Consider the following 16,187-nt stretch of genomic DNA (forward strand, 5'->3'; position numbering starts at 1 on the left):
TTATGGTGCATTGTAAATGTAGGACAAACTGATTTTTGTGTGTTGAAACAGTAATTGAACTTTGGGTTCAATAGATAGACCATGATACTTGTAAGGTTTAACCACTTTATTGAAAGATAGAAGCATGTAGATTGAGTTAACATGAAACCCTGCTCTACAACTGGCAAAAAAAAGAAAAAGGAAATACTGGGAAAAATGAAGCTATACACCAGATTAATGACAGAAACAAGGAGCTAGCTTCTCTAATGTGAGACAACATGGAAGTCAAAGAGGATGGGGAACTGCTCAATGAGACAAGAATGCTAATTTATATTAAAACCTAGTATCCATTAAGTGAATGTGATGACCATGAACCTTTTTGCACCAAACATTTACCATTGAAATGTTATAAAGCAAAAGCCGTTAACTAAGGCTATAAAGAATTTGAATAACACAGCATGATTTTATAGCTACAGATACAAATACAAAGAATACATTTTCTGTGGAAATGCCTGTGGAATATTAATAGAATTATGATGAAATAGGTCATAAAAAAAATCTCACAAAATCCAAACAGTAGAAATCCTGTCTGATTTTTCTCACTTAAAATCAATAGAAGCCATGTAACTGCTATGTCAAAGACAAAATCAAGATTGAGTTTCCAGAGTCTTTAGAAACCCATGACAGTGGGAACCGTCCCTATCAAATCCTATGGGCTATGGCCATTGGGTGGTGCACAGACAGACATTCGTTATTTGAAATTAGGAAAGACTGACAAGAAGTGACCTAAGTGCTGAGTTTTCAGAACTAAGTGTTCAGGGGAAACTAAATTCATGTATATAATGAGCAAATTTGAAGAATGAGTATGATAGTTAATCCAAGTATTTCTTTGGGAAAAAAAGCCAATGAAGTCAGTGAGCATGGCACAGATTTGCTTTTAAAGGAGAAAGAGAACAACATTTAAGTTTTCTTTTGTTTTGATAATGTCAGCGCCTCCTCTATGACAGACAAGTGGTCTGTTTCTGAGATTATCCCCAGCCCAATATTAAGAATTTAACATAATATTTAGAGGATATTTAAATATAAGATAGTTGTGAGTAACTTTATTGTAGTTAAGTTGAAAACCCTCTCAAAGTAATAATAGTAGCTAATGTTTATTGGAATGTAGAAAAGAACAGGCATACTTCTAAGTGATTGACATGCTAACCCCAAATCTTCAGAGCAGTTTTACTAATCACCTACAATCCTTTCCTCTACTTTATAGATAAGAGGTGGAAAGCAGAGTTTAACTCACAAAGGACACAAAGTCAGGAAAGGCCAGGCTTGTAGAAAGGCCAGAAAGCCCTGCCCCAGGGCATGTATATGTAGCTACCAGCTCAGTGAACTCTCACATAGGCCTGTGGCGAGAATAATGCAGTTGCCATACTTGTCTTCATTAGGGAAATACTGGTTGAATGAAGAGCCAGAGAAGCCAAAGATCAGAGGTCTGTGAAACAGACCTGAGCCCAGGTCCTGCCAGTTCTGAGATGCAAATGAAAACAAATAAAGGCTTCTACATTTGCTTTAAGGCTCACATAATTGTCAACTCTGGGCAGAATTGTCTAGAAAAGACCCCTATATAAAATGCTAACCATTTGTTGTTGTTTTGTTTGGATTGTTTTGTAAAAATGCTTAAACTAGAAATGAAAACCTTTATTAATTTGAGGAAGCAAGAGCGCTTGCCTTGTATACATGAAGCCCTGGGTTCGATTCCCCAGCACCACATATATAGAAAACTCAAGTGGCAGAGTGCTAGCCTTGAGCAAAAAGAAGCCAGGGACAGTGCTCAGGCCCTGAGTCCAAGCCCAGGACTGGCCAAAGAGGAAGACTGCCATAAAAAGCAGAATGAATTGGAATTTAAATTCATCATTAAATTTTGTTACAATCAGGAATGAGAGAGGCTATGTCCACATGTACCTCAGTATTCAGTATTGTTTTAGAAATCTGATCCATGTAACTAAAACCAGAAAAAAAAACTGGGACCAAAGATAGAGTTCTAAAGTTCTAGTAGTATAGTTTCTTCCTACCTAGCAAGCACAAGACTTGGTTCAGTCCCTAGACCCTTCCCCCCACCAGAAAGTGGAAAGTAGGGAAAAAACAACAACAACAAAACAGTGTGGATTAAACAAAGAAGCAACAACAAAAACGCTAAAGAAATTAGAAAAGTCCCCTGATGTAGTATGAAGTGCTGCCTGCTTGCTTGCTTGCTGGTCCTCCCCACGTGTGTGAGACAGAGGTAGGAGGACTGCAAGTAGAAGGCCATCCTGGCTCCTAGAGAAACCCTGTGTCAACCCAGCAGCTGGTTGCTTGCATGGCATGTGCAAGGCTGCCCTATCCCTAGCACTGTAGAAGACAAAAAGAGAAAGAAATGGGAAAAAAGAAATTACCGCTCAAGATGCCATGACTGCCCACTGTAAATTAGGAAAGATCACAAAAACTATGAGAATTTTAGTGGAATATTATTATTTGGGGATCTAAATTCAAAACATAAAAACAGTTGTTCTGAAACTTTTTAATGATCCTTTTCATAGAAAGCTACCACAGTGTAGTTAACGGCTGAACTGCTGACCATGTGGAATTCAATTAGCATCCTGCCTGTCAATGACATCATAGTGTCCAAAACTACATCCAGTGATATGAGCATGTCCTGGAGTGTAATCATGATGGAGGCAACAACAGAACTGTGATACTGACAGAAAATGAATTGCTATCTTTCTCAGTCTTTATGTGTTTTGTAGAACCACTTTTAAAAACTGAATCCCAGCTGTACAAATACATATACATATATACATACACACATACATGTGGGTACAGATGTGTGTGCATTTGTCTCCTTTTAATCTATTTATACATTCAGTGGTGGTTTTTATTCTTTTTGTTGTTGTTTTTGGTTGTGGTGCTTGAACTCGGCCTGGGTGCTGTCTCTGAGCTCTTCAGCTCAAGGCTACCACTTGAGCTACAGCGCCATGTCCCTTTTTAATCTATTTAAAGGAATGTTACAAAGCAGATTGTGTCCAAAAGATGATAGAGTTGGATTAAACTTTTAAAAGTCCTGTATGTTATTCGAATTAAGAAATTTAGACTCTAGGGGCTGGGAATATGGCCTAGAGGTAGAGTGCTTGCCTCGTGTACATGAAGCCCTGGGTTTGATTCCTCAGCACCACGTATATAGAAAAAGCCGGAAGTGGCACTGTGGCTGAAGTGGTAGAGTGCTAGCCTTGAGCAAAAAGAAGCCAGGGACAGTGCTCAGGCCCTGAGTTTAAGCCCCAGGACTGGCAAAAAACAAAACAAGCAAAAAAAAAAAAAAAAAAGAAAGAAAGAAAAGAAATTTAAACACTCGAACAGAAGTAAGGTGGCTATTATAGAAATAGTTATCAGCCCTCAATATTTTTTAATGACATTAAGCCACAAATGACTGTCTACTGTGAAGATAAAAACTTTGACAAAAGGCTTTAGAAAAATTTAAATGTGGCAAAGGCTTGAAACCTAAAATAATTTTTATATATAGCAAAAACAGGAAAATGGACTAAAGGAAGGTAACATCTAAAAGAAAAAAAAAGCAATTAAACATTTGAAAATGTCAGACCAGGTTATTTTCTAGCCAGAAGATTAAAAAAAATTTAATATGTGTCAAGAAAAATTGGAAACAGTTTAAATATTTACCATAAAGTTTCTAAATAAACTGTGAGAGCCATACCATGGAGTGTGGACAAATGGTGGAAAGAGTGAAGTAGATGGGGGGGGGGGGGTGTCAGCTCAGGTTTGACTAGGCTGGAAAAGCAACTGAAAGCACTACTTGGGTTTGTTTCTGAGAACAAGCACTCAGTACGGTAGACCTCTCCCTACACAAAGATCTAAAATTCCCACCTTACCTCTAAGCAATGCTAATATGTAATCCTTGTAGCAACAATACATAGTTGTATATTAATATTGTCTTTTTTAAAAACCTGTTAATAGTTAACTAAATGGGAAGAGGCAATGTCAAGAGAACAAAGTGGCTGAGCCATTTACAATATCAATAAAGAGTACAGAATAAGCAAAAAGCTGGAAATGAGCTGTGGCTCAAGTGATAGAGCACCAACCTTGAGAGAAAAAGCTAGGTAGAGCTTGCAAATTGAAGCCCTGAGTTTAAGCCCCAGTTAGTGGTGTGCGCGTGTGTGTGCGCGCACACACACACACGCGTACACACACACACACGAATACTGAAAAAATATGATGAATTTAATGAAAATAAAGCATTTAAGCACCTTTTTAAATGATTTAAGACATCTTTAAGCCATCAGCAAATAATTTTATCTTTCAATCTAAATGTCCAGTAGCTATTAGTTTTCACTGTTCATTAGGATATTTTGGCTCTCCATTAGGTATATTCACATGAAGTGGCATGGATCTGTCTAATACTAATTATCTTCAGAGAAAAAAAGCATCTTGCATATGATACAGAAAATGTCACCGAGGGAGTGCTTACTATTAAAAAAATAACCAGAAGGCTCTCTTGCTGGACAAAATAATCTAAGACCTCATACACATAAATTCCAGATCAATTAACTGTCTGAATATGAAAAAAAAAGTTTCAGAAGAAAAGATAAGAAAATTATTCTGGAGAGCCCATCTTTAAGCATGCATAGTCCATGGGGGACAAGGACTGTTCATAAGGGGTATAGAAACAGTTGTTTCCATACACAGTGGTGTGGCCCTTCAAGGCCCACAGCACATACAACAGATACATCGTTTGTCTGCAGTAATAAAATGGCATGAGAACAGGGCAGTCCATAAAACTGTCCAAAGAAGCTCTGTGATGGGATCAGTAATAAACATGAAGTTGAAAAATACTGCCCTAAAGAGAGATTTGAGTATGGTATGTAAGTAATAGGTAGGTAGATGTAGAATGTTACATTATATGTTATATGGTATATATCATACTCAACATATATTACATAATATAATGAATATTTTATATAACATATTTTATATATTATGTAGCAAACTACTTTACAATTCATGTATGGACCTGGAATCACTACAAATATTTACCCGAGAAACAAATCAACAGTAGACAAAGAGTGTGGAAATGGTGCTTGTCTTATTTACTGTAGGAACTCCGTCTCTCACATTGTTTGAGGTTATTAGACATGAGTGCCCACCTATATTTCAGAAGGAATTATAAGTAACGCCTTTCTGAGGCCCTTTCTGTCATCGATGTTTTAAACTCAAAGGCAGATTACCACAGATTGAAACAAATGATGTGGCTTAGAAAAATAAGTTCTTGTTTTTTAAATTTGTTACAGTATGTAGGGCTTGAATTTTTAGAATATACTGCATTATTGACTACTAGGTTTTCTTTTGAAGAATATGGGAATACATTGTTTCTGTAGCCATACTTAATCTTTGTAGTTCTTGGTAGATAATGTGATGTTTTATGTGTTTTTACTTTAAAACAATTTATACATTCTCATAGTGGAATATTTTTATTGAATGTTTATGCTACCTAGTCTGAAATATTAAATATCTTAAATATTTGCATATTTAACATGGTAAATTAAATGTGAACTCTAAATACTAGTACCTTTATTTTAAAAGGTAAGCCAATGATAAAAATGTCTAATAACTACTTAAATACTGCTCTTGGCCTATGTGTATTTTTATTTCTTTTTGTCTGGCTTTTTATTAGCAATCCAATGGGGAGAAGATGGCCGCCCATTTCATTTTCTCTTCTATACTGGCAAACAATCATATTATTCGTTAATGCATGTAAGTACTTTACATTTATGGTAACTATCTACAAAATTAATCATATTACAGATGTTTTTCTCCTTCAGCGTTTATCACTTTAATAATGGCTGGAAATGAAACTTCCAAGGTAAGGCAGTATGTTGATGAAATGCTTTATATATTTTTTTTATTTGATAAAGGTAAGTCTTATAGACCTCGTACCAGAATTGTTTGTCTTTAAAATACTTTTACTTGCAAATTGAAATCATCTATAGTGCATGTGTACGCTTGGAGGCTAAATAAAGCCAGAGGGACCCCTGAAAACCCTGTTAACAGGACCGGAAGGCATGGAGTTTGCCTTGAGAGCGGTCTGCACTTTGCGTCTATTCATAGGAAGTTTCTGCTTTTCACAGGCTAATGCAGTGTGAGTCCAAATCACACCTAAAAAATGTTTCTGTTGCACTTTGACTTCCAACTGCGTTTTAGACTATTGTGGACAATTTTCGTTTTGTTTTGAGAGCCGGGTTGGATTGTGTGCACATTTGGGAGAGTTCTCCAAAATTACCGTGAAAGAGAGCTGAATGCCACCGCATCCCATTTGAAAGGGCAGGAGCCATTTTATTTTTAGAATACGATGTCAAGTTCTATTTTAGTCCGTATGTGAGTTTTTAAAGTTGCAGGAATATTTATGGGGCTTCCCCCACCTCCCGTCAGCTTCCAGTGGCTTGAATCAATGTGCCCCGTTTACTCTATTTTTTAGACTTATCTGCTGTTTATTTGCTTCACAAACCCAGAGGACAAAATCCCCCGCTTGTCAGGTACATTTATTTCTTGGGGGAAAAAAAAGAAACCTTTCTTTTTGCTTTTTGTTGACCTTGGGCAAATGAGCTTCTTGCCCTGGCAGAAATGAAATGAATGATAAATGTAGAGTGTGTCTTTGCTGAGTAATGGAGCTTCGACTGGCTTCCACGGAGGCTTTCTCCCGCACAGCCCGGGGCTGCCCGAGGACCCCTGCTGTTCATTTAAATAGGTATGTCAAATCTGCCTCCAAACGCTGCTGGTTTGATCTGTGGTAATATTTGTGAAGGTTCCATATGGACTTGAGCCCCCTGCAGTGCTAAGAAATAATGTACAACGCTTCATGGTGCAGACGCAAATTTTCTCTGAAAAGGGAAGCAGTGCAGTGTTTTAGCTGTCGGAGGGGATGATGGAGCTGACGCGCTAGGCCTGTCAACTTGTTACACGGATGGGTTGCACGCAGCGAAGCTGTGGAAAATCTGTGCCTTTTAACTTTTCTACTTAATCACGGTTGTAGCATTGCCTTTAGACTGTATGCTACATTAATTCTCTTCCTGCCTTCTGCCTTTCATCCCAAGTTTCACGGAAAAAAGTAAAGCATGCAGGTCTTGCAGAGGAGCCTTATCAAACAGCTGTCATCTGACAAGCCATTTGCATTTGTTTTGGCTGAATCTGAGCAACCCGTGGGGGAGATTCTGTGTTGCATTCCATCGTAATGAAGAAATTACACATTGTGTAAGAACCCCAACTTTATTTTTAGTGTATTTTAGTTTATGAGCTTCACAGGGTTTTTCTCTAGCAACTGAGGTTTCTCCATAGATAGACCTTAACCTACTCAGAATGCCACATTATATATCATACTAATTATCACTCTTTGTTTTGGGGTGATATAGGTTCTGTTAGATATTCCAGAGTTCCTAAATGTTTGCCAGTCGTTTCGGCATCACTGTGGCAGATATCATTGATTACAAGTGTGGCCACACCCATCCCATCTCCTAAAGCCCACAATCCTCTGCCCGCTGGTGCTGGAACTTTGGGATGGCAACTAAATGTTCTCAATTGAACTCAGCGCTAACTGGGGCTGCAGTCAAGTGGATCACTGCACATAAGATCCACTTGTGAAGCCTGGAAGGTTCAGGTGCTTTCTGTCCTTTGTTCTCCCTCTCACAGTGGGAGGCAGAAGTGGTAGGGACGCCCCCTCCCCCCCCATCCTGAGTGATCTCTTTGCTCTCCTCCCCAGAGCACAGGAAGTAGCCCCTGAAGACTGACAGGCTTGAAAGGCTTGGAAACGAATCTTTGTTGCTATTTGTTGTTATAATTTCATTCCACTGTGACAGGGGGAAAGGCACTGAGCCAAACTGTTTCTCCCCTCTCTTTGACCAGCTATAATTGTGGGAGACATGGCAGTCTCTGGCCAGACTTTTGCCAAGGAAACAGATTTCAAGCCCACCCCTGTGCAGCTGTGTGAGGAAACCCATTCGGAGGCCAGTTAACCTGCCTTATCTTCCGTAATCATAAACTCTCCTTGTAGTAGTTAGTGACTGTGCATATAAAGTATACGAACTACTTTATAGCAACTAAGAAAAGTCCTGGTACAGTTGACTGTTAAGGATAGCATATGATGTTTAGTGAAGACTGTCCATCAATATTGTGGAAAAGTGAGATTTTTGAGCAAAGATGACAAAAGGAATAAACAGGCAATTTATTGTTTCTGCCCAGAAATGAAGCCTGTTAGGCAGGGTGAAGTGAAGGAAATGTTGCCTGTCCTTGAGGGTCTCACACTGACTGCATCACGCTCGGGAGCTTCATTGCAGGTCAGTTGGGACACCCATTTTCCTACGGACATAGTGGTCCATTTGTCTTCAGGGTCCTGGGAAAGTGGGTAAAATCCCATTTATTTTATAAAACAAGGTATACATATAAGTGAAAAAGTATAAAATAATACACACATAATTTCTTAAACAGTAGAAAGTAATTGGAAGAAATAAGAGGCTTCCCAGGTTTCTCAAAGGAGCGCCATAATGGAGATCCGTGTGTCACAGCACTGGCTGGCCTTGCTTGTTTTTACTTAAAACAGGCAGTTCCCCATCCCCTTAATAGTCATTTAACCAGTAGAACTTGCATACTCTTTAGACAGGATTTAGGGCTTCAGTTTAGGTTTCAGGAGCAGAAGGAAAAAAAAGAAAGAAACCCAAGAGGTCTCTTGAGACAGCTGAGTGAAAGCATAAAGGAAAGGGAAGAAGACATAAATGTCTGCAAAAACTCCTGGCCTAGACTCGGTGGTGTAGAGAGTATATGTGAGGGCCCTGGGTTTGATTTCCAGCACTTCAGAGAAGACAGAGAAGGGAAAGAGGAAGAGAGAGGGAAAGATAGAGCAGAGGAGAGGGAGAGACACAGAAAAGGAAGGGGAAAGGAAAGGGGAGGGTGCAGGGCTGTGCTATGCAGCCTAGTAACCAAATTTTGTTAAGTAGCCTAGATTTAGGCTAGGGAGAAGGCCGTGTGTGCACAGTTGAGGGGAGGAAAGTGCTAGGCCTTCGTGCCTGTCTAGGGTGACCAGCAGGTGGTAAAGGGAATCGTGGTCTAGAATCATGACTGAGACATTTGCAACCTTGATTGTCACTATTCAGCTTGTGCAGCTCAGTTAATGTTAAGAAAAATAAGAGTTTATGTTTGTAGATTTTACTAGGATGTATGCATTTGAAAAATTGAACATAATGCACTAAAATTAGTTGAACATTGTGTTCACTCTCCATTGCTATAACAGAATACGTGAGACGGTCTGCTTTAAAAAAAAAGAAATGGTCTGGCTCACTTCACTTAGTATAATTTTTTCCAAGTCCTTCCATTTCCTTACAAATGGGACAATGTCATTCTTTCTGATAGAGGCATAAAATTCCATTGTGTATATGTACCACATTTTCCTGATCCATTCGTCTACTGAGGGGCATCTGGGTTGGTTCCAGATTCTCGCTATGACAAATTGTGCTACGATGAACATTGTTGTGCTGGTGGCATTACTGTGATTTTGTTTGTGGTCTTTATGGTCTCACTTATTGGGAATAATTAGTACAAGTTTAGGCAAATCATAGCAGAGCATCACAAGGCCCAGTAGCTATATCCTTATGAACACCTAAGATGATGCTAAGTGAAATGAACTCCATGTTATGGAGACAATTGTTATATCACAGTTGTAACTACTTTCAATGTCCCATCTGTATCTGTAGCTTCTATTATTGATGATGTTCTTGTATCACCTTCCTGTGGTTGTACCTACACTAGCTCTGTATCTTATCTGAGTATATTGGAGACCGTGTATACTGATATTGGAACTAGGAAATTGAAAGGGAATACCAAAATTGAGAGACACAGGGTAAAAAAAGACAAACAACTACAAAAGCAATACTTGCAAAACTGTTTGGTGTAAGTGAACTGAACACCTCGGGGGAAAGGGTAAGGGGGAGGGGGAGGGGGGATGAGGGACAAGGTAACAAACAGTACAAGAAATGTATCCAATGTCTAACGTATGAAACTGTAACCTCTCTGTACATCAGTTTGATAATAAAAATTTGAAAAAAAAAAAAAAGAAATGGTTTATGTTGGCTCACAGCTTTGGGGAGATAATCTAGGCAGACACCCATTTCCTGTTTCCTTTTTTGGTGGTATTTGGTTTGGACTATGGACTTTGTGCTTGCTGGGCAAGCGCTCTACCACTGAGGTGGCACACTCTCTCTCCATCAGCTCACAGCTTTGCAAGTTCTGGTTGATGGGCAGTGGGCCCCATTGCTTTGGAGCTTATTGCAAGGAGAACCCACGGTAGAGCAAAACTTCCCTGTGTCTTAGTTGGGAAATGAAAAAAGGACCAGTGTCCTGCACTCCCCTCCAAGGGCCCAACCAGAATAATGGGAAGATCCCACTAGGCCCCACCTCGTCCACCTCTACTGCCTTTCCCACCTGCCTATGGAGCCAGGACCTTTGGAGACCCAAAGCTTAGCAAAAGTCACATAAAACTCATGGGAGGTGACTAGTGACTGTGACCCCTTTCGTCAGATACAATTTATTAAGTCAAGGCATGTCTGTTGTAATGCACCTTTTCCCAAAGTGCTTTCTGTGGAGCACTGGTTTTGAAGTATTTCTAAGGGAGTCTGAAGTAAAGTTCGTTTAGAAATGTTGTATCATGGACTGAAGAAGTCAGGATGTAAACTCTGTGAAGGCTGTAAGGGAATGTGTTGTTTTAGCCCACTGGTCCTCCCAGGAAGATGGACCTCAGAGCCCTTTGTGCCCGAACACCTTGTAATGTCCCACCACAAAGCTCTGAGAACGGTGTGCTTGTAAGAATTGCTCTCATATATTTTCTTAAAATACAGGTGATAAAGTTTCCCCAGTTTTCAGCCTAATATAACCCCTAACACAATAAACATTTGAGGAAGTTTCCATAAGTTTGTCTTGCCCAATCTTTAAGAAAAAAGTTTGGCATGCAATTCTGAAAACTATACTGGGAATGCAGCATTATGTAGAAACTTCACTTGAATCTTAGGAATAAATTTACAAAAGAAAATAATGGGATATATTCAAAGTACCTTATTTTTATTTACTTTTATTTAAGTAGATGTATAAAGGGGTTTTAGTTCAACAAATCAGTTTATAAGTATTATATTTCTTGATCGATGTTGTAGCCTTTATTATTCTCCCCAATCTCGAAGTACTTCTGTAAATGGAAAGAATTACATGACCACTATGGACAGTTGTGCTAAACAAATATATAAAGTGAAGGACTAAATATTCATCATAGACAAACTATTGTGCTCCATTAGAAAAGAAGTTTAAAATGTGAAACAAGTATTTCTAATCATTCTAACTTAGAAACAGAGCTCACTCTCCCTGTGGTTTGGAAAGACGCTCCTGGCTTGTTCAGAGGTGGTGGAGTTTTAGATGACGTGAGTGTCCCGCGCTGCAGGCTCAGGAAGCCAGAGGCCTCCCAGAGAGCATTAAAAAATCCTGGCTTTTTAACATTCTTAGGTGTGGTGCCATTATCCTTAAAGCTAGAATTAACTAGTGACCCTGCTTACGCTGAGCTATTGTAAGAGAACTGTTTTACAACTGTGTAAAGTGCTTATTTTTTAAAAGCTATGGACTGGTGGTGAAGGATATCTGCACGCTGTTTTAGGACTTCTCTCAGCAGCAGGAGTTAATTCAGCAATTAATTCAGCAGTAGAAATTGCTGTTCTTGAGGTATCTTTAATGTACATTTCCTTTACATATGAATAACTACTTTTGTCTATTTTGTATGCTCCAAAGGTAACAACTAGGTAAACTGTTTTTCAAAAACACAGATTCAAGTTATTGCCTCTATGTTTATTTTCATCAGATTACAATCAGAGAAATAAAAATCTACAGTATCTGAGTTCCTGGCACTTTGATGTTGCCCTCCTAGCTGTAACTGCCCCAGAGCACTTTTATATGGCCTGTCTCTGAGAGTCTTCTTCTTATGTTGTATGCCATTACACCATAGATATGTAAGCTCTACAGCATTCACTAAGGAGCAATGGACAGACAATAAAAGAATGGCACTTGAAACTTGAGGTGCATGGCAGAAACCTCTCTGAATTATAGCTATGTTTATTTCACTTAATTTTGTTTATCCGACTGGCCCAAAGATTGAGATGGTTGTTATTTAAGAAATTGATTTTTTGACTTTCTTAACAAAAACAAATTATGTGCCTCATGTTTTATCTAAGCTGATAATTGCCATTAGTTTGTTACTATTTACTTTGCATGCCAAAAACAGTTGACTTTTCCTTCACCACCCCAGCCTCTTGAAGTGTTACTTGTTTACCCAGGAAAGATTGGAATTTCCACATGATTAATAGAACCCAAACAAATTTTAGAAGGATACTAAAAATTGTACTGCTCATGCTTTGGAAAAGATTTTACCGTTTCTTTTCTGTAACCTGAGCATCTGGTATTTTCAAATTAGGCACCTTCTAAATTTGACTCATACATTATGGAAATCTGATGACATGAGGGGTGGATAGGCTTGCTTTGATTTTATGAAATATTAATCATAGCTGTGATTAATGATTCAGCATTTCACATCTGGGTTATTCCTGTCATATTTGAAAATTACACTATTAAATACAGTACATAAACTAAGTATAGGTGGGGGTCATTCTAATTCTCTAGTGTCCCTTAAAAATTAAGTGGAAATTTAACAATATACCGCAGCTACCAGTGAGAATCCATGATGTTGACAGTTCCTGGTATATTCCACCCCCCACCCCATGGATGTTTTTAAATGTGAGTTAGAACCATCTCTTCAGGGAGGTAAAGCCGTAGATGGTCTTTTCAGAGAATGTTAGCTCTAACCCAGGTAGACTCTCAAGAGTGGTTTTATTTAAGGGAAGAGAACAAAGAGAAATAGAAATGGTTTTCAGATACAATTGTTTAGATTACTTGATTCTTGAAAGCCCAGTATAACCCCTACCTTCATTCTTGACATTGCTGGAGGTCAGGCCCCGTGTGTGCTAAGCACTTTATATAAGTTTTCTTCTTTAAAGAAATATATGTACCTGGCGATGTGACTCCATAGTAGAAGTGTGCTTGGCATGCATTAGACTCTGGTTTAATCCCTAGCATCCCTCTTCCCAAGAAATGAGGCGTGTCTTAATGAACTTTGTATAGTTTGTCAGATTACAACCAGTTGTAAGCAAGCATCTGCCTTAAATGGATGGAATTTACATGAAGTTTCGTGTATACTTTTCATGGGCTGTTTCCTTCTACATTTTTCTGGCTATTTTACCTACATTATGTATAAATTACTATGGCTGTATATAGAATACTAAAAGGAGTTGAGATTGTGAAAAATTATTTTAGGAAAAATATACAGGCTTAAAGCAAAAACTGCTCAAAAGTCATTGGAAAATAATTGTCAGTTTAACAATTTGACTTGAAACTTAACTTACGAAGACTGCTGATTATAGCTATTTTAGTTGCTTTGGTTACTCCACCAAATGAAACACTTTCAAACAGAGGAGGGAAGGAGATTGTGCCTGTCGTTGGTGTTCTCATAAGTTCATAGATGCTTGTGCCATCTGTGACCTTTGCACTTGGCAGAGCTCAGGCCTAAGGAGCGGGCAGCTGCTGGGCTTGCTTCCCTGTGTGTGTTCCTGCCAACACGCAGTTAGCATGTGTCTAGCTGCAAGGGAGGGAGGATTCTAGAAGCAGGAGCACAGAGGACATTTTGGTAGGGGCTTGGAGATTGTAGCTCAGAAGTAGAGGCATATTGAGCCCAAGTGCTGGGCCCCAGATCTGATCCTAGCACCATCTCCCCACAAACACAGATGAGTTAAACACATGCTAACCACAGTCAAGAAGGCTTTCTAATTCTCGGTACACATTGTAAAATTAGTTGTTACTTATATAAAGTTGTATATTACAGAAGTGGTTCCACTATAAAAGATACAAATTTAGGTGTAATTATCTCCGTTTAAATTGCACACTGCTATGTATATTATGATTTTGGGAGAATAATTTCCAGTTTTTGTTGTTTTAGCCATCCTCACTGACATGGAGTTGTAAAATTGTTATAGTTATTTTTAACTCAGTTAAAGTTAAGTGTGCTGAAATTACCATCCTTTAGTTTGGTGAGAAAGGGTTTTATTAAAAAGCGTTTTATTTTATTTACTGAGTTTTATTAAAAAGCACTTTTATTTTATTTACTCTAACACTAATTTAAGGAGGCCACATTGAAACAAGGAGAACTCACCAGAAAAAATAAAGTTTCCTGTGTAAAACTGTATGATCTCTTATTTTGACATGCATGTTTTATTTGCTTCAGGAAATATATGGAAAGATACTCCAGTTAGAAAACCGCAAGGGCCCACTTCCAGAAAATACTGAAACAAGGTAAGCTTTTGTCTTGCATGAAAACTGTGTACACTTTCAACTAAAACATGACACTTAATGGATACCTGGAGCCTAAACTGTGTTCAGTGTTTCAACATTCACCATTAACATTAGCGTTCCAAATAGGAAATGAGTTCTGTTTAGGAGGAGGCAGATACTGAGGTGATTTTTCTGACTAATGAATGGTATTAATTACTGCATTAGGTTTGGATGTCCTCAGAATTTTTTATGTACATGTATTCAGCATTTGCACACGACTTTGTTTTGTTTTGCTTCTGAGACAGAGTTTCAGTGTGTAGCTCAAGGCTCACCCGGAAATCACTATGTAGCCAGGCCGCCCTTAAACTTCTGATCCTCTTACCTCAGTTTCCTGAGTGCTTAGATTACAGATATACTTACCACCACCACCACCCCCAGGTTTTATTTTATGTATTTTTGTAATTTTAAGGTTTGTGCTTCCATTCGGCAATGATAAATAAGACTTACCAACCTGGACCACCGGTGTAAAATTTTGGCCTACCTATTCCATATATGTTCTCTCATGCAGAGTCAGCTCCGTGGACACTCCTTGTTTCATTTGTAAATGTGTTGTTAGCGGTCCTTTATGTGGATGATATTACTGCTGTAGTCCATTGACAGCTCAATTTTGTGCTCTTTAACATTTTCAAAGTGAATTATACAGGCTTACTATTTAGTCTTTAAGAAACCTGGTAGTTTGTCAGACAGCCATAGCTCACCCCTGTTACTTGGGACATTGAGATCAGGCAGGAGGACCATAGTTGGAGGCCTTGGCAGAAAAGCCAGAGTCCATCTTAATGGAAGAAGCTTTAACATGGGGACTGTGCATCCGACATCCCAGCAGTGACAGGAAGTGTATATATGGGGTCCAGGTGTGTTCACAGGCAGGAAGCGAGACCTATCTCAAAAATAACCAGTGCAAAAATGGGCTTGGAGGCTACCTAGTGTATTTACCCTTTAAACAAAACATTTGCTCACATAGGTGTCTTTTCTAAAGTAGATTCAGGAAGTGGAATATTTCTTCAAAATACTATGCTTACATGAAAGCATTATTATATAATATGAAAGTATGCCTTCCAATCATGACTTGCTATTATATGTAGGATCTTTTGTGATACAGTCCTAATTGCATGGTTAATTATAAAGAGACTATATGTGATATTTTAACAGAGACCTGATTGGCAGCAGATGGCTGATTAAGGAGGAACTAGAAGAAATGTTAGTGGAGAAACTGTCAGATCAAGACGTGAGTAATTAATCTTTTTAATTTAAGGGGACCTGTGTCATAAGAAGGCAGACAATTGCTGTATTAAGGGTCCTAACAGTAATGGTCCTCAGAAGCAGGTGTTCCTGATCACATTCCTTGTTGATTTCTGCTATGGAAGAAGGCTCTTCGGTGGTCAGGACAAGGTCATTCCAGTTTCCAAACCCTGCTTTCATAGTGCCCCCCTTCCTCTGCCAGTTGTTGTAGGGAAGTCCAGCCCTTGTTAGTGGGGGCTCCTTCAGTACGGAGCTTATTTCCGAAGCGAATGGTAAGTGCAAACACCATTGCAGATAGAGAAGGAAGTGAAGCGGCAAAGGTTACCTTTCTGTAAGAGCAGTGGTCTTCATCTTAGATCTGCAGACACACCTGTGTCAGAGTGGCATAGAATTCTGGTTACAAGCTTCAGAGTCCCAAAACTCACCCCAGACCTGGCACCAAAGCCCCAGTGGGCCATTCAAGAATCCACCTACTTAAC

General features: G+C 38.9%; 1 protein-coding gene across 1 annotated transcript in view; it reads left to right on the plus strand.

Moving 5' to 3' along the window:
• Mrps9 (mitochondrial ribosomal protein S9) overlaps nt 1–16,187 on the plus strand; it is a 56,778-nt gene that overhangs the window by 30,209 nt on the left and 10,382 nt on the right. Inside the window, exons 5-7 of the mRNA XM_048352472.1 lie at nt 5,690–5,769; nt 14,363–14,430; nt 15,619–15,694. Of these exons, the coding sequence (XP_048208429.1) occupies nt 5,690–5,769; nt 14,363–14,430; nt 15,619–15,694 (224 nt within the window). The remainder of the gene's footprint in view (nt 1–5,689; nt 5,770–14,362; nt 14,431–15,618; nt 15,695–16,187) is intronic.

This window comes from Perognathus longimembris, chromosome 8 (genome assembly GCF_023159225.1).
Source record: "Perognathus longimembris pacificus isolate PPM17 chromosome 8, ASM2315922v1, whole genome shotgun sequence".
Classification (NCBI taxonomy): Eukaryota; Metazoa; Chordata; class Mammalia; order Rodentia; family Heteromyidae; genus Perognathus; species Perognathus longimembris.